Source organism: Oryzias latipes, chromosome 5 (assembly GCF_053564925.1).
Source record: "Oryzias latipes strain Hd-rR chromosome 5, Olatipes_Hd-rR_3.1".
Taxonomy (NCBI): domain Eukaryota; kingdom Metazoa; phylum Chordata; class Actinopteri; order Beloniformes; family Adrianichthyidae; genus Oryzias; species Oryzias latipes.
In genome coordinates this window covers 11,033,423-11,059,857 of record NC_136241.1, presented here as the reverse complement: position 1 = coordinate 11,059,857, position 26,435 = coordinate 11,033,423, and the positions used below count along the sequence as shown (strand labels likewise).

General features: G+C 37.5%; 1 protein-coding gene across 4 annotated transcripts in view; it reads right to left on the bottom strand.

Moving 5' to 3' along the window:
- vgll4b (vestigial-like family member 4b) overlaps window positions 1-25,571 on the bottom strand; it is a 38,368-nt gene extending 12,797 nt beyond the window's left edge. For 2 of the 4 annotated variants that reach the window (XR_013655948.1, XM_004068651.5), the window contains exon 1: window positions 9,279-9,843. Coding sequence is in view for 2 of the 4 variants with exons in the window: in XM_004068651.5 (XP_004068699.1) it covers window positions 9,279-9,360 (82 nt within the window). In the remaining 2 variants the exon portion in view is untranslated. Of the gene's footprint in view, window positions 1-9,278; window positions 9,844-22,657; window positions 22,732-25,347 lie in introns of those variants that run through there. The other 2 variants (XR_013655949.1, XM_011474838.4) reach the window with 2 other exon arrangements.
- Between the last annotated feature and the right edge of the window lie 864 nt (window positions 25,572-26,435).

Below are 26,435 nucleotides of genomic sequence, written 5' to 3'. Positions count from 1 at the left end.
TGAGAATAGTGAAGCGTTAAACTAAATAGAATGCATTTCCAAAGCAGAAATAGAAAAATATGCCGTTATTTTAACTATTTAAAACCCTATTTATTAAGTTTTTATTACTTTGGATGCTTTACTAACAAACCCAACAATCATGCCATTAATAGGTAAATTAAAGAAACCAGGCTGTGTGTCAGCTCAAACTTTGGACTTTGTTGATTTATGCCATTTGCTGAGGAAGGCATAAACTTTTGGCAGAGGAGTATCTGGTCAGGAATGTTTTGAGAGGAATAGTTGTGGATGGATTCCACATACATGTGTGTGGTGTGAACGCCCCCCACTCCCGCCACCACCACCACCCCCACCACCACCACCACCTCTTCAGCCTTGTTCTAGTACAGAGCCCCAACAAAGTTGTGAGTGAGTGGGAGTACAAGCAAAAGAAAATCAGGAAAACTACTGCTGGCTCCGTCTCCTCATGGGGACTTTCCACTGCTTTGGGCCCACGCATCCGTCTTGTTTTTTTTTTTTTCCCAGGCATTATTTTTTAACCAAATAGCCAATTTCAACTACATTTTACCCCATAACTGCCTAAATGATTTAATTACAATATAGACTTATCTCCTAAACTGCTTTAGTTTAAACTGTGTTACATAAATCATCAAGCTGAAGAACTGATTAATCTTTAGAAAATAAGCAGCATTACACAAAATGGCATTACAAAAAAAAAAAAACAATCCTTCATGAACTGCTTGTTCCATCAAACTTCAGCAAAGGGACATTCATAGATTATGGATGTTTAAAGTGACCATCCTTTAATGTATCAAAATAATGTTGCAGTTATAGAGAAAAAGGCTAAATTGGTGCATTGTCTATACTTTCCACAACTCTTTGGTGTATATTTAGTTTTTGCAAGGCCTCTGGATCATTCCAGCAGCTCGTCCCTCCTGGCATGTTCCTGCTCGCCCCGCTGTGACCATAGCAACAGGGATGACATCATATTTTTGGCAGGGCAGAAGGGTGGCAATAAAAGAAAGAGGACTGTGACCGCACTGTGCCCAATCAAGATCTGGCAGTGACAACAGCTTATCAGTGGGTGAGGGTTCGACAAAGAGTACATCTGCGAGTATTTCACTGCAAACAAGAGACGTCTGAACTTCTGGAAGTAAGACTGCATTCCCATCAGGACGGAAGCACTCCCGTTTTCAATCCCAATGAAGTGAATCAACTGAGTCTAGCACGCCCTTAGCTTTATATAAATGAAACTATAATGATCAGGATTTGCTTTACCTGAAATAATATATCAGTTATATAAATGTATTGTTTAAAAAAAACTGAAAATGTATCTTTTGAAGAGTTTGCTGTAAAATAAACGCCCAATGGCTGCTTTTACTAACAAAACATAACTATTGCCTTGATGTTTAGTAAACAGCATACGTGGGGATGTCCTGATCCGATCACGTCATTGGAACACGAGCCCGACCACATAGTTTCAGACCCGATCAATATCGGATGTTGTGTCAGTTATTAGATATTTATTTTAGTATTATTGTGATCAGCACTATATATTTCAAGCTTATTATTTCCAATAAATGCCCTAATAGAAGGCTGCTTTTCATGAACGCATCAAGCCATTTTATCGGCCTACAGTGCAGCAGAATACCAGTTTGAGCAAGACAGGACAAAAACAGTCAGGAAAGTTAGCAAGATATTCAAAGATTCGGACTTCGGAGCTCAAAAATGCTGAAGACAGACAGCAAGTGTCTCTATTGGTTTGTCTTAACGCAAACGACCTACAAAGGCATTTCAACAGAAAAAAATAGATCGGGTTTGTGTTTCTTATAAATGAAAAAGTTGTGCTCTCCTGCTGCTGAGAGCAAGGTAAGTAGCTGCGGTTACACATGTAAAATGTCTTTGATTGGATCAAAGATTGGATTAGAATTGAACTGTGTACATGGGCCCGGAAAAAACCTCATCCGATAGCTAACCTATACATACGCCACACTTTTCATCGGCATAAATCATATTTAAAAGAAAGAAGAAGAAATAGCTATTTCTGTTGGAAACAAACCAAGCTGCATCATGGTGCAAGATGATCTTCTAGGCATGCTTTTAGCTCTTATTCTGATTATTACTAAGTGCCTGGCCGCACGGACCCGGAATTGGATGAACTTAAAATTTGTGCTGTCAATGCCGCAGTCTGCATCTTGGCTGCACGTAAAAATGTGGGAATAACATCAGTCTTTATTTTGTCTGGACTCTACTGGCAACACAAATTCACATGATTGTTTACACGGTTTCTAAGGACTGCGTGAAGTGGCATTTCCGCATTCAATAAATAGCTGCCTCCGCCAGCTCACACACTGTCACAAAGCCGTTCCTCTGCTCAGGCAGGTCGCTCGAGCAGGTCGCTCACACACATCAGTCGGACAGACTGTGGTCCGAAACCTCTTCCAGGGCGCACACGGCGCACACCGTAACAAAGCTCCCTCCCCTGCCCGCAAACACGAGGTTACAAGTCCGGCTGGACTGATCAGAGACATGGCTCGTTCGCGCTGAGCAGCCGGCCGGTGTAGGTACCGTAACCATTCGGCCTGCAATAACCGTTCGGGGTCCTTTGGACTGAGGATAATGTCACACTACAGCAGTGCTTCTCAAATAGTGGGGCGCGCCCCCAGGGGGGGGCACGAAGCGATGCCAGGGGGGGCGCGCGGTGGTGGCGGTTTTAGGCACAGGTTTGTCCGGTGCGCAAATTTAACGTGGGGGCAGCGGTGACAGCGGCTCAGTGCTTGGAAAATAATCTGGTCCACTATTCGGTTCCTATTGTCTGTTCTGTCTGTCCGCGGCTGCGCGAGTGAGAACGAAAGGGGAGGGGTGGTGTGGGCCCTGTCTGCCAGGGGAATCGGGGCACGCGGACCACTGCTACCGCTGCCTGTTGCCCAAGATCACCGCTGCCCTTAGATTCCTAAGCTCATGCTAACAATGTCATTCTTTATGAACTATTGTAGACATTTTGATGACGTGTCTTTATTTTCCATCCATGTTTTCTTTGTCTGCCTGTGGTTTAGTTGGTGTCAGACAGACATAAAGACAGCAGGTAATGCAGGAAAACAGCTGCACTTTTATGAGATCAGAAATAAACAATCCGTCATTTAGAAAAAAAAAATCAGCACGTTTTTACCTATTTCTTCAGACTAAAAACGTTAAATATATTGGTGCTGCTGTGTTAATGTTTCAGATCAATTTAGATTTAATATTATTTATTGATTGAATTATTTTTTTCAGCATCAAATGGTTCAGTTGGTCAAAATGTTTCTAGTTTAAATAAGGAATGACAGATTTTTTTTATTTCAGGTACTTTCAGCTTCTTTTCTGTTTTAGACTAGAACAGGGTTTCTGTGGCTAAATAAAGTTAATATTTGTTGAAAGTGGATTTATTTTGCTTTTTTCTTTTGTTAGTGTTAAAAGATACAATTTTAGGTATACAAATTTTATAGATACTGACCTGATGTATTGTCACCGCGCGAGTGTGTCTGTGTGTGTGTGTGTGGGGGGGGGTTATGGGGGGGGGGGGGTCAGGGGGGGCGCGAAACATTTTCTTTTCCTAGGGGGGGCCTGGCAAAAAATAATTGAGAAGCACTGCACTACAGTAACCCCACTTGGACAAACTACGTAGCGCGGAGATCTGCTCGGGCTCTACATATTTTCATTTCACGTTTCCTTTTGTAACCTAAAGTTCTTTTCCTTCATAAGTTGTGTCTGACATTATTATTTGTAGTGTTTATAGAGAGACTTTGCCACAACCCACTTTCTAAAAAGATCTGTGGCTGTTAGAATGAACCGGCAGCTCCACACAAGCGAACCATGTCTCTAATCAAAGCAGCTGGAGTCTCATTGCTTCGTGTTCGCAGGCAGGGAAGGTGCTTGGTTATAGTGTGGAGAAGGGTTCAGACTGCAGTCCGTTTGGCTGCAATGCACTTAATAATAATCATAATAATAAATGCACGTTTAGAAGATAATCTCACTCTGTGTCGGAGCTCTTTTTTTTAAAAACGGAACGCATAATATCTTCTTCTATGGTAATATCGTAATTTGTCCAGACCAATCACTATCTGACACGTCATCGGACCAACAGACAGCCAATCACATACTGTGACTTCAGCACTAGTCGAAGGACCCTGGATGGTTGTTGCAGGCTGAATGGTTACGGTACTTATACCGGCAGAGTATTCCGAAGGGTGTGTTTACATGATCCGATTACTTTTGTCCAGGTAACCGCACGAGACGGCTGCAAAGTACAGGCTCCGGGAAAAGGTGATCAAAAAAAGAAAGGATAAAATAAATTCATAATCTTTAAAAAATAAAATAAAAAGAGAAACAAATACATATTTACACTGACTTGAGTTAGTCATGAAAACCTGTTAGATTCATGCTACAAAAAGGATTTTAAAAGACAGTAATTGTTTTTTATGTGTGATGAAAATGAAATATATATGATCAAAAATGTTCAATAGCTCTGAAGATACTAAACTTTCTGATATGACCAATTATCACCTTACTATCACCTTAAAATCACGTCAATGTTTTTAAAGAATTTGTCATGTATACATGGATCATAATTCATCAAAAAAGACAAATAGTTCTGAAGATCCTAGAGCTACAGCCACCAAACTTTCTCACATGACTAGTTATCACCTATTTTTACTAGATAATTGTTAACTATTAAAAAATATTTTTACATATTTTTTCAAGTTACTTAACAGAAATAACAGAAATATATTTTCACACACAAAAATGATTTTCTAAAAAAACAAGTTACTTAGAAACAAAAAGCTATGTATTTAAGTGTCAGGGAACTGAAGCAGGAGCTAGCATGAAGATGCATGTCCACTCTGGCTTTTCCCTTCTCTGCTCTCTCAGGTCATTAGGTCCACACGATCAAAGTCATTTTCCTTTGATAGAACTTCAAACAGCTTCAAGTAAGGAAGAGATTGCATTACAAACTAGAGTGAACCTGTTTTTCTTTCCATTTCAGTCTCCCTTCTTTTACCCTCACTCGTGTCTTTCTTCCTCTCCAGCTTTTAAAAGCAGATAAGTCTCCACATGTCCTCTCTGGCTTCAAAACAGTAGTTATTTTAGGTAGAGGTGCAACCAAATGTCTTCTGGATATACATTGTATATTCAAGCGTATTCTTGTGTGTAAGCCTTTGAGTTTAAGCTGATAATGTCTAGTTGGTTTTATGCCTGATAAATACATATTTGAAATGTTTTTTTTCTTCTTTTTAACATTGAGAACCAATAAAGCAAAAAGTTGACCGAAGTGCATGGCTTTGAGGTGGTTTTAAGCCTTTTTTGTTTTTTCCGGCTCAGCAACAAAAGGAAAAGAATAAAAACAGGTCAGCATTTACTTGCACCTCTCACTGCCAGGTTCACAACTGATGGCAGGTTGACAAAAAGATAGCAACACAGATAACCAACAAAAGGAACCGTTTGCAATTTACAGGATACAACCTAAAGCCGGGAATTGTTTGGCAACGGAAAATTAGAACTTTCCTATTTATGACAGTTATTACACTGTTTACCTCATTTATTGTGTCCAGAAAAAGGCTGCGTCTAGCATTTTAATCAGCTGCCCTTTTGGGAGTTTAAAACCAAGAAAATTGTATTAACTGGATGATGAAAGAGTATTCCACTTTAGATTATTACTACCCAGGTGTTGTTGAGCTGACCTTTTAGGTTACACTTCAGAACAACTCCCTTTTAGCTGGAGCTAAACTAGTACCACGTCAAGGAATGAGGTTAAATGCCTTACTGCCTAAACCACTAACATACTTTACAGCACTCTACCTTTCATATTTCACTTTTACTAATGAAAAGATGCTGGGTTTGTACCTAAAGAATGGTAACTGTTAAAATAAAAAGTGGAATTTGTGAGCTGTGTGCTTACAGAACTTGTTTGGCACCAAAAACAGAAGTCTATGGGTCATTTTCCAGTCATTTTGTTTTCACTTGTGGTTTTGTTATGTTCAAGATGTTTCCAGATTCTTCTAGAAATGGAGATCGGTGTGGGAATTATGTAATGCATTTACAATACGTAAAAGAGGAATTGAACTGCCATAGAATTTGGTCATACAGTAAAAAAAAAAAAAGGACGTTTATGAATGGGCCATAAATTCAACACTTTAAGATAGTTTGCATTTGAGTGGAACTGATACAAGCTAAGTCACATTTTTTAACTCTTATTTAACATATATTGGCACCCCTAAATGACATCATTTTCTGAATAAAGGATTGAATTAATTAATAATATTGCTTATTAGGCTATTTGAATCTAAAAAAATTGAAAATGAATGAAAACATTAACATTATGCCTCAAATAAAAGTGAGAATAGTTCTTTCATAATGTAATCAAATAATTTCTTTGCTTTCAATATAGTGCAGAAATCAAGCACCTCAGTTGCATCTTTAAAAAAAAAAGAAATGGATGAACGTCAATGCAATACATAATCAAGCTTTAGTGCCCGGTTTGTGCAAAGACATAAATCTTTACAGTACATTTACTAATTATTTGATGTATTTTACAGGCAGACATGTTTCACTAACCCACTTCTTCAGACACTTAAGATGAGTGTCACACCTGCAGTTGCTATTGAGTGTGACCAATGACAACAATGTGCTGCCTTCAGACCAGGCCTTAGGCTGGGACGTTAGAGTACCAGTATGAGCATGCAGGTGCAATTGCCAGGAAATGTATTTGAGTAGGTGTGCTCATGCATAGAACAACAAGCCAGGACACCCATATCAACACAAAGCTTTACCCAACCCTTTCTTGGCTTTACATGCTCAAACTTGTCTTTCTTTTCCTACTACTAAGCTACTTTCCATTTAGCGTTTACGTTTTACTTTAAATGAAAGCAGATTTTTGTTTTGTCAGATGGATTATTTATATAGAAAAGTATTTCCAGAGACAAATGGGGAATTAAAAATTTGTTTTCATTTAATTCTGATTATGATGTTTTTAGGCAAATTTTAAAAAATGGTGTCGTTATCTAAGACAGGATTTCTGTAGAGCGGCAGTAGTTCATCTGAAATTCGCAGAAGTAAGCCTCCCCTGATATCCCATCATCCCTATGTTTAAACTCTCTCCCACTACCTTACAGCCCCTCAGAACCCTAAACTAACATTAGTGATGCAACAAAAATGGCGAGCAAAATCAGAGCCAGATGTCAGCTCTGATGAGGAAAATGTAAACGTTAATAATAGATTTGTATACGCAGACAAATAGATACGATGGCGGATGGATCAAACTGGAGCGGAGCAGGAAGGCGTTGGCCCACCCATTTCAGTTGCTCACAAAAGAAAGCTTTTTCAAACATTATTTTTTTCCATTTGCTCCCGATTCATTGTGACTTCAATAGTCAAGTCAAGTCAACTTTATTTATAAAGCGCTTTTAAAACAGCAGAAGCTGACCAAAGTGCTTAACAATGCAGGATAAAAACAAAACAACAAACTGACAATAATAAAGAAACAATAAAGAAATACTCAGAAATGTAATTTAAATCTTCTTTTTTTTAATAAGTCGTCCATCATAAGAAAAATACTACAAGATATGTCAAAAACACAATTTTCATTGAAGTGGTGTATTAATTCACTCAAAATTATAACTAAAAGTTCCGGTTTCTAATCGTGTAAAAAGAAATTCTAATAATAACTTTAGCAATCATCATGTTCCACTTTGTAAAAGGCTTCCAGGCAAACCATTTTATTAAAATAAGGGGAAATAAGCAAAATAATAAAAAATAAAAACCAACATGCCTCAGGCATCTATAAGATGTGGGAAGTCTCATGAAGGTGTGTCTAAAAGCAAAAAAAAACAAAGCTGTTGTTAGGTATTCATCAACTTAACCTTAATGCTTTGCTCTGTGTCAACTAGTCACACTGTGTTTGGGACTGGTTGATCAATCAGTCTATTGTTCTCAAGGTATTTTTTCTAATGAAATAAAAATCAAATGGCTGTATTCAGACTAAACTATTTTTTTTCAATCACATAAAACTTTTTTTTTAAATCAAAAGCCAGCAAAAACTAAACGCCGGCAATAGTAAAGATTCGTCATTTTATAAAGCGGCAAAACAGTCTTTACTCTACCATAGTAAGGATAAAAAGAGACAGACAAGTATTTTCTCTTTTTTGTTCAGAGAAGAAAACTATTACACTTTTTTCTTAAATCAGAATTGCTTTGCTCCACATGTCTTCTGCCATTTAAACGGACAATATGGCAATTCTGATTAGGAAGCAATTAAAAAAATAAAGCCAGTTTATATCAAATTCAAAAGCAAATCTATTCTACTGCCATTCCTGAGGCCATCAAACAAGCTAATGTTTCAAATGTTCATGTTAACTAACATTAATTATAACTGTCAGTTGTAAATATTTACAGTGCAGCTAGCAGAAAGATTAAAAACAGATGTGACTATTAGGAACAAGAGCAGCAAAAGTCATATACAAAGACAAAATAACCCATTATTTTCATTTGTATACCATAAATTTTATAGATTAAACTGAATTGTAGAAACTTATAAATATATAAATTGTCCCATCAAGTCACTTTCCCAAAGACACAGCTTGTTCAATAAAGTTATTTACATGGATTTTTGTGCTGAAAACTGTCTGCAGATTTGGGATTTTAAGTGATTAATATTAGTATTACTACATCGGTTTACTACTTGTGTTATTAGCACCCTGCAGGCTGATTATGAACACAACCAGGAATGCAGAGAAAACGAGAAACACTAGAGTTCCTTTGCATTTTGTGGCATGAAATGAAATGAAATACTTTTCTTCCATTGGCACAACTTTACCGCTATCGAAGGGCCGTTAAGACCAGCAGCTTTAGATAAACATAACACGGAGCAGACAGGACCGCGAGGCCGCTTTGGGAAGCATATTAATACACGGTTTAGACGGTATTATTTTAGCCTTTGCTCTTTGAGCAACCCGCCAATAACAGGCAAGATAAGGCCATCTAAAACACACACACACACACACACACACACACAAGAAGGTGGGGGGGTACCAACCGACAGTTTGCATCAATATATTCACACTATGAACACATTTAAGCTACAGAAACTCTTAGCCAAGGAGCTAGCTCAAGTGAAAAATTGTTAGCTAAAGCGGCAACTCGATTAAAAAAAATAATAAAGTCAGAACTCCGACGGTGTAACGGTCACGTAGAAGTTTTGTTTTGTTTTTTTAAATCGTAATGACGTCCACAAAAGAAGTCCAGTTTACCTTCGTAGCACAGTATGCCGATGTTGTTGTTCATTTTGTCCAGGTACTGGTAGTTCAACAGGTCCATCTTCGTTAGTAGCATTTATCGAGCTGGATTTTAAAGGGGCCAAAAATTGAAAGTGAAGAACTTCAAGAACCGTGTTCTTTTTTTCTCTCTCTCTCTCCTTCTCCGAAGCGACGGTCAAAGAAGCTAAAGGCCCAGCCTCCAACTTTGTTTTCTGAAAGACTATACAAAATAAAAACCCACCGGAAGTGGTCTTGTAGTTGTTTCAATGATACTTCTTCAATTGTAAGCTCATGTAAAGCGGCGATAAAAAAAATAAATAATAAAAACAGAAAATAAAAGGGGGGAAAATAAAAGTAGCGACAGTTCTCCTCACAGCCAGCTGTAAGTCGACTGCACTGACACGCAGGCTATGCTTGGTATGACTCCTATGCAGCGGCGGAGGTTTCAACTGTTGCTGAGAGGAGCGCACTGAGCATGCTCACTAAATCCCTGGAGCGCCTCAGATGTCAGAGATGTTTACCACGCGAGATCAGCCTCTCTGTGCGCATTCGGAGCCCCACGGAGGGACACAGAGCCCTCAAAGTTTTAGCAATCCAGCTACTGTTCTCTGAAGATCACCCACTACAGTAACAAACCCCCCAAAAGTCACAGTTTTGCAGTTATTCCCGATACATTTTAACATTCCAAATATTACGAACAGAACAGCTTAAGACCAAGTGACATTTTCTCGCTATTTTTAGACTGTATCAGTACTAATAATTAATATATATATTATACGTTACTAAAACTGATCAGATGTGGAAAAAAAATCACGACTCTAGTGCAATTACACAATAAAAGTAGATTTCAAAGACCCAGTGATCTCCACTGACTTTTTGATCGGCTCACGCCTGCCCCCTGGCGTCAAAAAGCAACTTAACTTTATCTTGGGGAGTCAAGAGAACAAAGCTCAGTAGTTTAGTCCTTTAGTCGTTATAAAAACGAAAACCACATACATTTATCTGGTAAAAACTTGTTTTGCATGTACTTTTATATTTTTAACCTTCTATATTTACTTGGAAATACAAAAATTGTTATTTAACCTATAAGTAGAAGGAGTTTTTTTAACACAACTAAATGAGAAACGGAAAGGGTGTGACATAATCCTTTATTTAATTAAACTCTGAACAAAATAAATTAGAAACACTTACACTCTCATGCTTCCATGTAAACAATTTTTACAGTAGTGACTAATTTACACCCCATTTTCCATTCAAACCCCCTTGACAATAGATACACAAAGGCACTTTCCTTTCCACTATCTTGGCCTCCTACTGTAATTGTGGCTCTGCCTAATTAGACAACCTTTGTTTTTTATTTTTATGAACATAGAAAACCGAGTTCAGTTAGAGTCCATGTAGTTCTTCAGCTGTTGCCACGGTTCATAGTGCAGGTTAGAAGAGCACCTGAAAACCCTGAGACCTGGGGATGACCTCAGCTCGTTTTCTATTATACATAAGGCTTTATGTGAAGAATTTAAGGAAAATCAATGAGAGATGAAAGCTAAATTACAAAAGCATATCCTACAATTTATATTTTGACTTTCTAACAATTTATGAGTCGAGCCAGCAAGTTCTGAGCAAATTACAGACACGTTTTGCTCAAATAAAATGGTTACAACAGCAGCAGAAAACCTATTTTTGTAAACAGAAAAAAACTCCTGAACATTGACAGCAAACAGTCAATCTAACATTTTTTTAAACAACTGCTGAGTTTACGTAAATGTGCACGTGTGTCTGACACCTGATTCAAAAATATAAAGTGAAATTTGCTCTACAGGCAAAAAAATCTCTTTAACACAGCTTCATTGTACTTTTCTGGTATTTTGCAAGATGATGAATAAGTACACTAAGGAGATTAATAGTTACACAAGAACTCTGTATTATTCCAACTCACTTCCACTGAGGCAAGGAGTTACTCACAGCCCACTGCGAGAAACATGTTCGGCATTGAAATGTTATTTTATGGAGTGTTTTTTTTTTTGTGAAAGTCAGATTAAAGTCAAAATTCTCGGGTCAAAGTATGAAACGTTGGGTCATACTTTTGCAAAAGAAAACGTACTTTTCCATACACTTGCATTTTCATGAGAACAAAGCAGCACTTTTAAAGCTTCTTCTGTTTGGAGTTTGACTACTTTTTTCCGTGATCCACACAAATGAGACACTACTTCTGCCACTGAACAGGTCTGGGCTCCTCCCCTGAGTGGATGTACATGGTTCATAACACTCCAGAGGCAGATGTGGTGATTCATCTGTGCGCTTCACAAACCCACTAGTTATGTTGTGACACAAGAACCATCACAGATTAGACAGAGTACATAGAGAGAAAAAAAGATTTGTTAACTGCTTTTAAAGGTAAGGCGGATCTTAAGTTTTCTAAAAAAAAAAAAAAAGATTTTACAATAACGTTCCCTTTATGTGGAGTCAAATACACTTAGTTATTGTAAGGAAATGTTTAGAAATCTGTGTCCTTTCCATGAATGAAAACACAACCTTAGGCATGACTGAAAGGTCTCATGCCAGTGGCGGCGAGCAAAGGTCAAATCCTTGATTGCTTTACAAGATTCTGGCTTTGTTTTATGGTGACATAATGGGTCAAAGATATATCAACTCTGAAATGTGTCTGTCACTCTGCTGCACAGCCCTTGAGGCGGTCATTGCTGTCATTACCAGAAGCTGTCAATAAGTGAGAGCCGATAGGCCCGTCAGTCCATCAGTTCACTTCATTATACATTCCTCTCTATTGGTTTTTAGTCTTTAAGCACACATTGTCAATTAACCAAACCATTTAGTGTTAAACATAACAACTTATCACATCAGATTATTCTGCTTAGAGTCTTTGGATCAGAAAAGTGAGTTTCAAACAAAAGAGGACAATATCAAGGTCAACATGTCAAAAGAATTTGATCAAATCTGCTTTTGCTCAACACTTTTGGACTAGTTTTAGAATGACGTTTGGTTTTGCTTTAGCTTTTTTTGTGTTAAAATAGAAGCTGGGTCACATTCAGCTGAATCAAATCCTTTCAAGTGAAAGTGAAAGTAACAGTCCAACAAACAAGTTTCAACAGTTTTAAAAGCAAACGAATAAACCAAATAAGCAGTTTTCCTTTTAAGCAGTAAGAAATCGGGTGCAGTGATGATCCAAGAAGTTCTGCTTCGCTCCTCCAGCTATGTTCTTGCAACACTTGAACTACATGACAAAGTCTTCCTCTCTGTGTTTATTTAAAAATAAAGTTTTCAGCTGTAATGGCACAAAATAACCAGTTGGTTTTGTATAAAAATGTACCTAAACTATATCTTTAGCTATCTACTATTCAAAAATATGTTTCCATTATTTTGATACTAAAATAGTTTACATAACAATCTCTAACAATAGTAGATCAATGATTTAAAAGATTTTCTATGTCAACACATACACATAACTTCACCGAAAATGTTTTTTTATGATCAGATTTTTTTTATCTACTAAAATCATCCCCCTAGGTATTTGGCTGATTTGAGGGAGCAATGTAAACAACATTGGCTGTGCAATCATTTTGCTGATACTTTCAAACGCTTTATGCCATATCAGTTCAAAATTAACTGAAGAAAAGACAAAAAACCTGCCCATTCATGCTATGAAAATGTAGGAAACAGAACCTGGCTGGGGAAAAATGCACATGCTAGGAAGCTGTCTGTCAAAAAAGCAGCATTTTAGTTAATCTGATCTTTTTCCCCTTTGTTCTGTCCTGTCATATTTTTCCAATTTACTTTCTCAAAAGGAAAAATTCTGTCCACTCATCAAAAATACCCGTAGTAGGTCATCCATTTTACAGAGTTTAACCTAGAATATGTGACTTTGTCATTTTTGTCTGTTATGTGCCTGCTAAATGTGAGTGTTGTGTGAAATGTAGATCCCTTTATATTTCATTTGAACAAAATTCTACTTGAATTTTAATATATAAATGCAAACATTTTTGTCGCTCAATTTAATAACAGAACAAGAATTTATACCATCAAGAAATTTTAGAACAAGGACACAAACCTGAGGTCGACTCTGTTGAAAGCTGGTCCAATTAAAACGGAATAATTGTAGGAAATATTTGTATGTTTGAAGAAATAGAATATGAAATACATTCTTATGCTATGAGAGAAAATTAGTAAATAGATGAAACTATGTATATTTGTACATAAAATATATTTAAAAAAAACTAAATACATTCATTTTACGTATTGAAATGACTTAAAATCAGCTATCTCTATTTAAAACACATTTCCTTTTCGGATCTGCAGGAAAAAGTTCATTTATTAATACTGAAGAAAGAAAACAAGAAATCAATCTGATCAAATTAAAAAGTCAAGATAGTCACGGTGCAGCTTTGTCAGTCTATTCAATATCTTAAATTATGATTAGAATTACTAATAAATATATTTAACGCTCGGCATTAATCTTGTATTAACGTCATTTCATCCCCAAAAAATAAAAAATTTAAAATTATGTCTGGGTCAGTTGAGTTGACACCTCAAACAGTTTTTTAAATATTCTTTTGAATTGTTGCAACTTGTCTAATCAAATAAAAGTAGGTTTACATTTTGCAGCTGAAAATGCTTTGAACTGTCAGACAAAAGGGAACTTTTTTCTCTTTCTCAAAGACATTGTAACCCTGCATCATTTCATTCTTGGTAACTATGGTGAGGGCTATCAAAAGCAAAGGAATGTTAAGTATATGTGGTCAGCAAAGCTGTGAGGAGAGGTTGCATTGCTCAGCAGAGCTGCCACAGAAGAAGCAAGCAGGACTTTTACACTAGATGTATTTCTCAGACTCCTGGAACAGATCATAGCTACCTGGTAAGTATGTTCCCTTTGTCGAGAAAAAAGTATGTTTATTTGAGTCTCTTATTTTGTAACTAATTGTCTTAATGTCAGGAGATGGAAAGTGGCTTGGACCAGGTCACTGAATGGCCTCTGAAATCAAGGCAGTGTCGCCACCGGTCTGTGAAAAGCGCTGATCTAAAGGACAGAGTCAAAAGGTCCACCTCTGATGACTGACGAGGTATGTTCAACAAGGGTTCAACAGTTGACTTTTTCTTTGTGGCCCAGAGGAACCTGAAGCAACAAGAACTTGATTATGTTGAGTAGGACTGCAAAAGATGAGGAAAACTCAAGATTTGCGATATTAGAAATCAATATTGCGATGTCGATATAACTTGTGATACATGAACAAATAGCAAAACAACTAAATACATCATTTCTATTTCAATGCAACAGTTTAATTTAAATAAGAGTCCACATAACTTAAATTATACTCCAAATGACCCTAGTCTACATAGAAGGCAAACATCTAACCAAAAAGGGCTCCATCTGATTGCTCAACAATGTAAAGGAGTCTCTCCGATTGGTCAAATGCATGAAGTGATTCATTAAATACTTCCAGCTGCCATAAGATTGTTTTATCGCAATTTTCGCAGACTTTTGCGATATGCGTGTTGCGCAGCTTGATACGATAAACGATAAATTTGCGATTTTTTTGTGCAGGTCTATTGTTGAGTTTGGCTGAGTTTTAGGCTGTTCTATCAAAGAGGATCTCATTGATGATGCAAAGTAGAGGGAATTACAACATTCTGGATCCAACTGTCCAACTGCAAAATTCTATGAAGCGTATTGTATCTTTTGCACAAAAATCTCTGGTTTTCATGCAGGAAAATCCTTCTTTTGTCTTGCAGACTTGGTTGATGTGTTGCTGTGATGGCACATCACATTTAATTGTGGAAAGACAAAGAAAATCATAATTGTATAAAATGTTTTCTTCAAAATGTTCACACTTTTAGATTAAAAAAACAATCTGCGTTGCAGCCTCTGCCAGCCCATGATGACCAGAATGCATCACATTGTTGTCTCAAAGGTCTCACCTTTCTGGCCGGAAAATACAATATAAAAAGTTGTAAAAGACAGCAAGCAACATTAAACCCCAAATCAAAAAATGTTTAACTGTTTAATTATAAAAAATTCAATTGAGAACAAAATAAAGGCAGATTTTCTTGAAACTGATGGTTTGCGATCATGGCATGGTGACATTTCCCCTTTGACCTCTTGACCATCACGACCTTTTGCCCCCCAAACGTTGATGCCTTGCTCATGCTCTGAAAAAGCCCCCCAACACTGACATGATGGATGCATCCTTACAATTATGCACGAGCATGTAGGTAATTGACAACCGATAAGTAAGTTAAACCTTTGAGGGAAGTGACCAAGTGTTGCACTCGCATTAATGCGGGTCAGGGGGATGAGAGAAAAAGAAATGGGCTGATGTTTGGGAAGTAATTATTTGGGAGGAACGCTACAAGAGGTTCATAAACTGTCAAAACAGATCGTTTTTCATGTTTGTGCAGCATCATTTTTCCTATTTACTAAATAAATTAACATTGACACATTAAAATCCAGATTTTACCCAGGTGATTGATGAAGCATTTTTAGAATAAATTGAATTTTTTTAAAAATAAAAGCTTTTTCTTGCAGATAAATTGAGATTCTTCACTTAATTATTCAGTGTGTATTAGAAAATCAATATAGCCAGGGCTCCAGACTGCGACCATTTGCTCGCATTTTGCGACCAAAATTTGAGACTGTGCGACTGAATTTTACATCCAGTCGCACATGCGCGACCAGTAAATTTGCCTCCCCCACCCTCCGTATTTTTTTATTCATTAAACGTGGAAGCGGCCCTTCAATGATCAATGAAATGAGCAATGAAGGCGAAGCTGCAACAGGAAGTTGGAGTTGTCCTTAACATTCAATTTAATAATTATGCCTCTCCCCCTAAGTATGATCTGTGATATTACATCTTTTATAATTATTTCAATGTTTTGTGATGTATGTAGCCTTTTTTAAATCAGTTGGTATTTTAAATTATTTTAATTGATCTGTGAACTACAAAAACCCATCAGGACGCATGTCCCATAATGCATTGTTTTGTAGTCTGTAGGGCAGCTTTCAGTCAGTTCAGTACTAAAATTCCAGCTGTGTTTGGTCAGGTTGGGGTCTTGCTTCCGCCCCTTTCTGGTGATATTTTGGTTTTGATTGACAGGTGATGTTAGAGCAAAAATAAAAATATGTCTCACACCAGGTGATCTGTGCAGCGTTACGTCCATCTGGGTGATCTCAAATTATTGTGCATCTTGGCTGCACGTATTTGGTGTCGCCAACATGAATTTCCATCCCCTAATGTTTACATACATTTAAGTATTGTTCTTAACTGTGAAATGACCGAAAGGTTATTACGGTAATCACTTGTTACTAAAAACTTTTTTTATTCTAAATTTATGGTATTTTGTTTACTATTTTTTCTGTCATGACAGCGATGGTGCTGTCAGTTTACCTTCTTGTTGCATCTTCAAAAGTGCAGAATAAAATCTGACACTGAATTTGAAAAAGCAGATTGTAATTTTTGCATCTATAATTAAAGTATTTATTTACTTTATTTATTTTATTTAGTGTATTTATAATACAGTGGAAATTAGAAGATCTGGTTTGCATGTTGATTTACGGTATGCGCCCCTAAATTTTCAGGTTGTGCCCCTAAAATTTTCATTTAGGGGCCACAGTGCTCCTAGTGAAAAAAGTTAGTCTGGAGCCCTGATAGCCCTCAGAAAGTTTTGAAAAGTTACAATAATATTAAATAAACCTAAGTAAAAATGTTGAGCACAGTGGTTTGAAACTTGCATATTTTAAGGCACACAGCCACTACGTACATTTTGCGCATATCACACTGATGAAAATTGGTCATATGTTAACATACGTGGAAAAAGGGACAAAAGTTGTGGTTTTTACATGAAATTTTCACAATGTATCACAAGTGACCCACGTTAAACCCACAGAAGAAGTACGAATAAATCAGGCAAAAAAAACTCAAATTAGCATAGAACATTACAGTGGGTGATTATTGCGCTGTTTATTTGCAATTTTTAGTGATTTGTGCGTCGGTTACGTAATTTGAAATGATATGTGGGCCGTATACGAAACATAAAAGTTATCCATTGGTGGTGCAGTTCGTTAGACCAGTGTTTTTCAACCTTTTTTGAGCTACGGCACACTTTAACCTTGACAAAAATCCTGCGGCACACCAGCATTCAAAAAAAAAAAAGGAGAAAGGAGAGTTTGTATTGATCTAAAGCCCCTCCGCAATCTCACATGCATTTTTGTGATAATTGTGGCAGAAAAAGCTGGAATTTGCAGCAGTTTTTTCTAAAAGATGTAATAAAAGTTAAGTTAAAAGATTTAAAAACTGTTTGTGTGTTCGTTGTGGTTTCAAGACGTTTAACAACGAAGACTCATTGTGCGCTGAGACGCTGTCACTTTAACCCAATGCATCATGGGAGATCTAGTGAAAACAGCCAAATATCGCAGAAAGACTAACGTCTCTGAGCTTCATTGTTTTGTTCACTTTTTCCACGGTCTGAGACCGGATCCTGTGGAAAGCTACATCGCTAAAGACGAGCTTTAGCTGGTATTTTTGTCAGAACTGAGCAACTTTGTGAGCAGAATCTGAACAAGGAAGTGAAGACTTCTGATTGGTCAAACTGATGACATGTGATTAAGCCTCCAAGAATGATTGGTGGAGACAGTTAAAGGGGCGGGACTTTTCCTAAAGCACTTATAGCTGCAGCTAAATCGCTGTACCGTCATTCTTATCAAAATGTCTTTAATAGAATCAAATAAACAGAAAGAAAAAAGTATTTTATGATCTTTCATATTCCTAACTCCTCAGTGTTTTATCGGGGCCTGTTTGGATGAACACAGAGCTGATTTCCTGGAGATGGTAAATGTTTTTAGATCAGTTAATGAGGGCAATTTCCCACGGCCCACCTAACCATCTCCCACGGCACACTGGTTGAAAAACACTGTGTTAGACGTACGTGAAAATACGTGGAACGATCGTGGAAAGAAATATGTACATGTATCTTGCAAAAATCCCCCACAATTGTGTAACATTTACGTTATAAATAAATAATAATATTAATAATAATAAACTCTGTAAAATGCACATGAACTGTGTAATTCTCAACCGACTAAATATTTTGAACTGCTCAAAACTTATTATTTCACAGAAAGGCCATAAAGACCCGTCGGCCCAAACCCTCGACAGACATCCGTGCAAATCAACCAATGACAAACGCAAAAAACACTTATAAATTACATGTATCACTAATGTATCGCAAAAGACCGAAAATTCACACATGGAAAATGCACAAAATGTGTTGTAATGTCTGCGTGACACTGCCTCAAAGGGTTAACCCGAAAAGTCCACACATGTTAGAGAATTTTAATAAATATAGCATTCTAATAAAATTTCTTATAACAGAAGTGCCATCATCATTACATAAAGAATGGTTTTGGCATGTTTAACAATAAAAAAAATACGATTTAACAGTGAAATATAACTACATTGCAGCTTTATTATAAAGTCACATAAAAAAGTGTGAGAGAAAAACTGGATTTATTCTCATATAAAAAAATGATCATGTGATTATCATATTATTCAGGCTGTTAAAACAGTAAAATGTTGTTGCGAGTTCTCTTAGAAGGACAGTTTGGCATTAAAGAGATCAAACAAATCAATAAAGCTGAAATTTATCATCAACATTTTATTTTGAAGGATCTTTTTTTTCTTTTCTTTTTGGACTACCAATCTGTGACAATGTCACCTAGAGGAAAAAACTGTTTTCATGGTCTGCTTTTACCCAGAATTAGGAAATGTCGTCAGTGTTTGAACAAACCATGGAAACAGTAACAATGAAAAACGGATTCTGTGAGGCTTTGTAAATCTCTGGGACTGTGTGTGTGCTTCATAAACAAACAAGCAGTATTCCGGTGTGGTAAACTAGACTAAACGGATCTGAGGAAACCATCTCTTGTTGGGAACAGTTCTCCTTTTGTTGTGGTTCTCCTCAAAAGCAAAAAGTGGATATTCCAAAGCTTCCACAGAACTCCACACCACTCACTGTGCAACTATCAGCGCTTAGAGTTTGCAGACTTTCAAAGCTGAAAAAAAAAAAAACTAGTTGAATTTACATGGGATACTAATATGTAAAATATGTTTTCATTCACACTTTTTCCAACACATTTTATCTGTCTTAAGTTTTTCAAAATGACACCAAAACAGATACTACAACTTATAACTAGCATTGACCTGCGATCACTGCTGTTTCCACAACATGTGTTTTATCAAGTGGTTACACACATTAGAAACCTGGAGTATGTATACTTATGCCAGATTGTTTCTAGAGTTTTTGGGTGTCTTCAGACTGGACACATTTGGTTCGCTTCAAGTGAACCAGAGTTCGTTTCCCCTGATAGTCCAGAACAAACCTTCAGTCTGAATACAACCAAGCGGACCCTGGTCAGGGACCATGAACCGCTCTCAGAACCATCTTTGGAGGTGGTCTCGGTTTGTTTCCACTTGGACTGAGCTTCGGTTCGCTCTAAGATTCCTCAGCCTGAATACAATCCATTCCCGGAGCGGAGCAACTGGACCAAACGGCCACCGTAGCCGACGTAAACAGAGTAGGAATGATGCAACAGATGAGCTGTGGACTAATGTAAAGAATGTAAAGCAACGATGGTCGTGTAATCAAACAGGAAAAAAACAGTCAAACTGTTTCTTTGTTAGAAATTTTGTTTTAACACCGCTGACAATGCTTCTTTCATGCTTTTCTGTGTCTCGTTACAAAGCATGCGCCCGGCGGGCACTGCTGTGATGTCATCCTAAAAGCTACCTTGTAGTGCCATAGCAGAATTCTCTCAAAAACAATGCCATAAGACCAGCAACTCATTGAAACGTGGTCGGATGAATGCAGGCTCATCAAAACAACGTTTAACGTGAGACATATTTTATTTTAATTAAATGTTGTCATAAGCTATGCTACAGTAGTCAGTGCCAATAAGATCTGCACAACAGCATGACACCTTTTTTAGCAGCCTTTTTTGCAGGAACACATAAAGCCACATTGGATGAGTTGTGAACCATACAGAGACAATGTAATATGTTATATTATTTTTTTCATACTAATATAATATTTTAGAAAGTTATTTTTTTAAAAACTACTCTTCACTCTAAAGGCAGAGTGCAGAGAATTAGAACTATTCCAACATTCTGGACCTAACATTTCAAATTCGCACAAAGAACAAGTTTGACCTCATCAATACTGCAGCTTAGCATTCTCACTTTTTTAAAAGACATTTTGCAAAATGTAAATGTAATACTTAAAATCTCGTTAACATAGTCTGCTTAGTCTGCTTTATGTCACCAACATGTTGTTTTGAAGGATGTAATTCAATGAATCCAAAGAAAATTGTGTTTTTGGTGTTGTTAACATGCTTTTGTAGCATTTTTCTCATGATGGAAGAAATCTATATCAAAATTGTGTTGCTGAGTATTTCTTTATTCAAATCCCTGTGAATCTCGAGCAGATGAAAAACTGGTTGAAGTAAAACCTACAATCGTTAGGTCGTTGTTTTCCTCGTCTGAGCTAGCATCTGGCTCCAAACTGTACGGCTGGATAGCTCCAATATTGCATATTCGCTTGGGGGGCTGTAAGCTAGCATAGGAGTGCGAAAACAGGTGGGTGTTGGGAAGTGTGGATGGGCTGGCTTTGCACCAACAGTCCCACCCACAACTCAGAGGTACATGTCTAATGAACTACTGCCGCTCTGCAGAAAATATGTCCTAGAAAACGACACAGGTTTTTTGTTGTTTTTATTTTGGCTAAAAATGGAATTCTCATAATAAACAGACCACTGGAAACGCTTTTACAACAGATCAAAGATGATCCCAGTGAGTCTTTAGCATGTTTTGATTTACTTTATTTTCAATTTTCGACAGAGCATAGTATTGCTATATATTATATGATAAATAAAACTTAGATGTTACTTATTTATATATCACATGTAAAATAATATATTTTGTAAAAATAGCATTTTTAATGTCATATTCTAGGAATTATGACTGTGAAAAATTCTATTTTTGGGACATTTCTGATTATGGAAGTAAGTTGTATCCAGTACTAGAGGAACTTGTGTCATCTTTGGGAAAGTGTATAACAAAGATAGACTGTCTGTGGAGGTGGGGGCTGTTTCAGAAAAATGGAACAAAGCTCCACATTTGGAGCACTGAATGTCACCGGCCCTTCCAAGCCCCACACAGTCCCTACGAGTCAAAGCAGCCGCTGTGAATGTGCTGCAAGCCTCTCCCTCTTCTGTGGCAATCCTCCATGACAAGTCATCACAAAGGCTTGTCATAAGTACAAACAAGCCGTTGACTTAACTAACTGTTGGCTGACTAATTCCTAGCCAGTTTGGCAAACAGGCAAACTGATGGATTGACCTAGTTTGCTCACTTGTGTGCGCTGACATTTTTCAGTGACTATTGTGGAAACAGGTCGGGCGCTTTGTTTCTGGACAAAGAGTCCATGCACGGCCTATGACAAAAAGTGACATCAGTGCAGAGGAAAAAACAAAAACACTGCAGGAAAGCTGGGAGCTGAGGAGGAGGGGAAGAGTACTCCCAGGGCATTTTACCCAGAAGTACAAGGAAGCTGATATTCAGCTCACTTACACTCAAGCACTGTGGGAATATTTGGCTAGGTATTACAATGTTTCAGTCCCAAGCCATATTGCTAAGCTACATTTTATTTTCTTAATGCATTTTAAATTATTTATGAATGTATTAGTATCTTTGTGTGCTTTTACAATTGGAATTTAAGCAGAATTGCGCTTCTAAGCAGTCAAAATGTCTGTTTAAGTGAACATACTCTATATAAATGTGACTTAAACTTTTATAAAATTGCATTTTAAATCATCTATGTTATTGTTTTAGAATGTTCTAATACACAGAAACTTCCACAACAACAAAACTGCTGCAATAACTAGCAAATATTCTGCCTAATGCAGAGAATGCACACCAGCTTTCACTACATTTTCCTGCTGCCCAGAAGCCCAATGACAAAAAATCCCCCCCAAAAAACTAAAAATAAAAGAAAAATCATCTAAACTGACAAAAAGAGAAAAAAATAGAAGTCAACAAGGCAGATGTTAAGTCTGACACAAAGACTACAGCTTGTCATAAAGAAGCAGCTGATTTGAGAGCAGAGCTGAAGGCAGTTCAGGACGGTTGCTCTCATTTGCCTATGTATTTGCAAACTTGGAAAACACAAAGCTACCTATTGTTGTCGAGCCGGGCCAAAGCTTTTGGCCTTCATCTCAACGTAACGCAAAACACTTGAAGCGGCACAGCAGAAAGGGAGAGAAAAACCGAATGCATCGGCGCTCTGCCGCAGCAAAACAAGAAAACCCAACTCACTCTCTTCTTCGTTGGCATGAACAAAGGATGCTGCTCTGGACAGGACATCCAGTGGAGTCTCCATGCTTGAGTGCCTGCAGGACACAGCGCAGGGAAAAATGACCAAACTAATAGATTTGATGCAACAATTCACACAAAAACTGAGTTTATATTTCAGGTCCTTGTGGTTTCCAAATCTGTTCCCAGGTCTTTCATATTTCTGAAATCTGTCATAAAATGATTTTGATTCTCACTTTAAACATCATAATAGGTTTTATTTTTAACTCCCTTATACTTGTGATTTCCTAGAGGATACATAAAAAACCTGATTTGCAGACTTTGCAATTGAATATCAACACGTTCCAATTATGAAAGAGTTCTTTGTCAGTCAAGTGTATTTTCTGCAACTGTACTAATTTTCTGGAGTTGTGAATAAGAACAGACAGACTGATCCTTAAAAGCGCTGATGCAAGTCAAGATAATATTAGATAACATCCTGATATGACATTAAACAAAAGCTGATCCAAAGTGCAAAACAGTGTGTGATAAACTCCAGAAGTCCTTATATCCTCATGGTATTATGAGGATACATGCTACTGACTATTAACTTGGATAGCTGTTCACCTAGCGATACCTGAAAAGCAGATGTTTTGATAATTTTACCAACCTCAATATAAACCTCAAAGAATAAGATTTAGCAAGTTTGAAGCCTTTTAGGTGTTTGTTTTGCATCAAGAGTTGCCGAAGTTGTTGAGACCCATCAGATTAGAAAAGGATCTGAAGTCAAGTCCAAGACAAAGATGACCATGCAGCTTTAAAGGTTTGGCATCACTTCAGGGTCCTTCTAAGATAAGGATGGCTTTACAACCTAACCTTGTAAAGCTGTAAAGACCCCAAAATTGTTGGACTAATCTTTAATTCCCCTGGATTTGATGACTAGAAAAAGACTGTTAATCCAAAATAAGATTAACAAAATATTTATGAAGAAGTAAAGAGTAAAAGTTCTGAAAGCAAATCAAATCTCAAAACTGAGTCTAAATCTAACTCTAAAAATCCTGTATTCTCTCAGAGTCCAGAACAATGAAGTTAAAAGAATAGCAAAATATTCTGCTGTTTTTCTTTTCTTCTCTTTATTTATTTATTTTACAAAATAACAGCAATGCAGGAGCCAACCTAGTTTTCAGGAAAACGAGTGCAGTCAGGTTTAGGTTAACACACAAGACATTAGAAAATAATTATTATTATTATTAAAGTAACATACAACCAGCTTCAGAGCACATTACTCAAAACCAAATTTATTGCTAACAACACCAGCAACAAAAAAGCATGTCAGGACAAAAACCATAATAAGTGTCAAGCATGATGAGGGAGGGTTGATGATTTGGGCTTGTCCTTCACAACGGAACTTTATCATAAACAACCCTGCAAATCAATCTGAGTGTCAAATCGCATTTATTTATCTTTGCTGGAATAGACCCAAATTACCCAAAGTGGTCTCTGCCACCCTGACTAACTTACAACAGCCGTGAAACTAGAAGGCAACTAACGAAACTAGAACTAATGACTCACCGTCATACAGACCCAACAAAAAAAACAATCATAACATGACTGTATATAAATATAAAGCCCATACGCAGAGGACTAGCATCAGTCAAGTCAGTTGAAAACATTAGCAAATCAAATCGAGCAGGTTTAAAGAACCTTCCTGTTTTTCTGGTCTTCCTTAGTCCTCACTTATCTTTAAATAAATACAATTCGACTGTAAAAAGAATAGAGTGAAATACTCTTAAATCTTATGGATCAACTAAATATCCCAAAACAAAAACAAACAGTGCTTTTGATTTTATTTTCTAAAAATGTAGTTTTCCTGCTGCTCCTTTAAGAACTCGCCAATGGATCCCTTCATCCCTGACCTTTCAGAGCATCTTGACACCATTCATCTGAATGTTTGCTTTAGGATTTTGGACATTTTTTCTTCTGCAGACTTGAGCCTTAACATTGACTGAACTCATAGACTGTGACTGAACTATGAGCAGTATTTAAGGATTTTTAGGAAGGAGGGGAGCAGTGGTGCGCTCTTCCGTACTCCCTCCACATTCCACCGACATCACTCCGCAATTTTCTAGAAAACTGATTTTCAAGCAACAGTCTGTGGTTTTGTTGTCGCTGCGACGTCAAACTCAGCTGCTAACACTCATTTCTGAGAGACTTGGCGAGGCTCCGAATCCAAGCAGCTACGGTGTGGAATTACGCGCCATGAGTTTTCAAAAGGCACGCGACTCCGCGGTCGCTTTTATGATAATAATCAAAATAATATATTCAATAAGTAAATTGAGATGTGCAAGACATTGCAGCCAGTGACACTGGAATGCCCACATTTATACGCATGTCGGACTCAGTGAGTGCGCACTCCGAAGATAAGCTGTGTAAAGTTGTCTCGCGCTACAAGCACCATCGAGAATGAATCTTATCCGTTTTGTCACTAAATGTAACTTTTTCCTTTCACTTTGCAGCAACTTAACATCTGAAGCTCCTTGGAGAAACTTATCTCTGCGCTTTTTTGAATGAAATTTCAATTTACGCAAAAGCGGGAAGGGAAATAAGTGTCCTGCGTTACTCTGTCAACCATTCCTCCACACTGGCTGTCTCCGCTCACAAGCTGAGAGGCTCGGCAGTTGCTCATCTGACAAACACGGAACAACAGCACGTACCTCCTCCAAGCGCAACTTTGGAGCCTTCCAGCGCGGTGATATGCGCGTAAAAACCAGAGCAAATGTGTGTGTTTTCCCACGAAGAAACAAAACCAGCCCCACGGCCAAACAGTCCTGTTCAGGGAAAGACAATAGATAGCAGCGGGGCTGACGGGACAAACTTGGTTGTAAACGAGGAGGCGGGGGGAGAAAGGAGGAGGAAAAGGAGGGGAGGGAGCAGGAATGCCTGGAATGATGGAATTCAGCTCCTAGCAGGTGGTGAAAGTGAAGCGCGCTGATTGGTGGAGGACTGCGGCAGTGATATCAGCCTACATTATGACAGTGGAACATTGCATCACTCTGTAGGTCAGCCTGCTGTCAAGCAGGGGGGGGGGGGGTCCTAAAACACAGGGTGGATAACTGAAGTGGTGGAGGCAGGAAATACACGGCATGACGCAGTGACGCAGACGCACCGATTCAAACTCCCAAACTGTTCCATACAGTGGAACTTTGTACTTCCATGTTTAATTTGTCACATAAACTCCTGTTTAATTTTCTCTAATTAGTCTTTGTTTACCATTTAGTTACTTGTTATTTCTAATTCACAAGACCCTTGCTGACTGTATTAATTTTGTGTAAAAATAAAAAGTATGTCCATTGTGTTTTTGGATGCACTTGATTCAAAAAATGACACATGGATAAATAAATGTTATTATCAAAGAAAGTTGTAAGCATTACTATACAAATAGATAATTCATTAGAAATAAAAGCATTTACACAGCAGTTTTGTTTCTTGTTTTAATTCCTTGCATTTTTTCTAGGTAGAATTTACTATTATAAGACTTTTCTTCTCTTAAATTTTGCAAAAACTGTTCCTATGTCATTTTTATATATTCATTCACCTTTCTAAACCCGTTTTGTCCCTTTCGGGGTCACAGAGTAACGGGGCTACCCGGGGCTGTTTTTTTATATACAGAAAACTCCATTAAAGTTATTCAAGTACACCCTCTCCTGCCAATAATAATTGGGACGACAGTGGCACAGGTGGTTGAGCAGGTCGTCCAATGATCGAAGGGTTGGCGGTTCAATCCCTGCTCCCACCAGCCAAA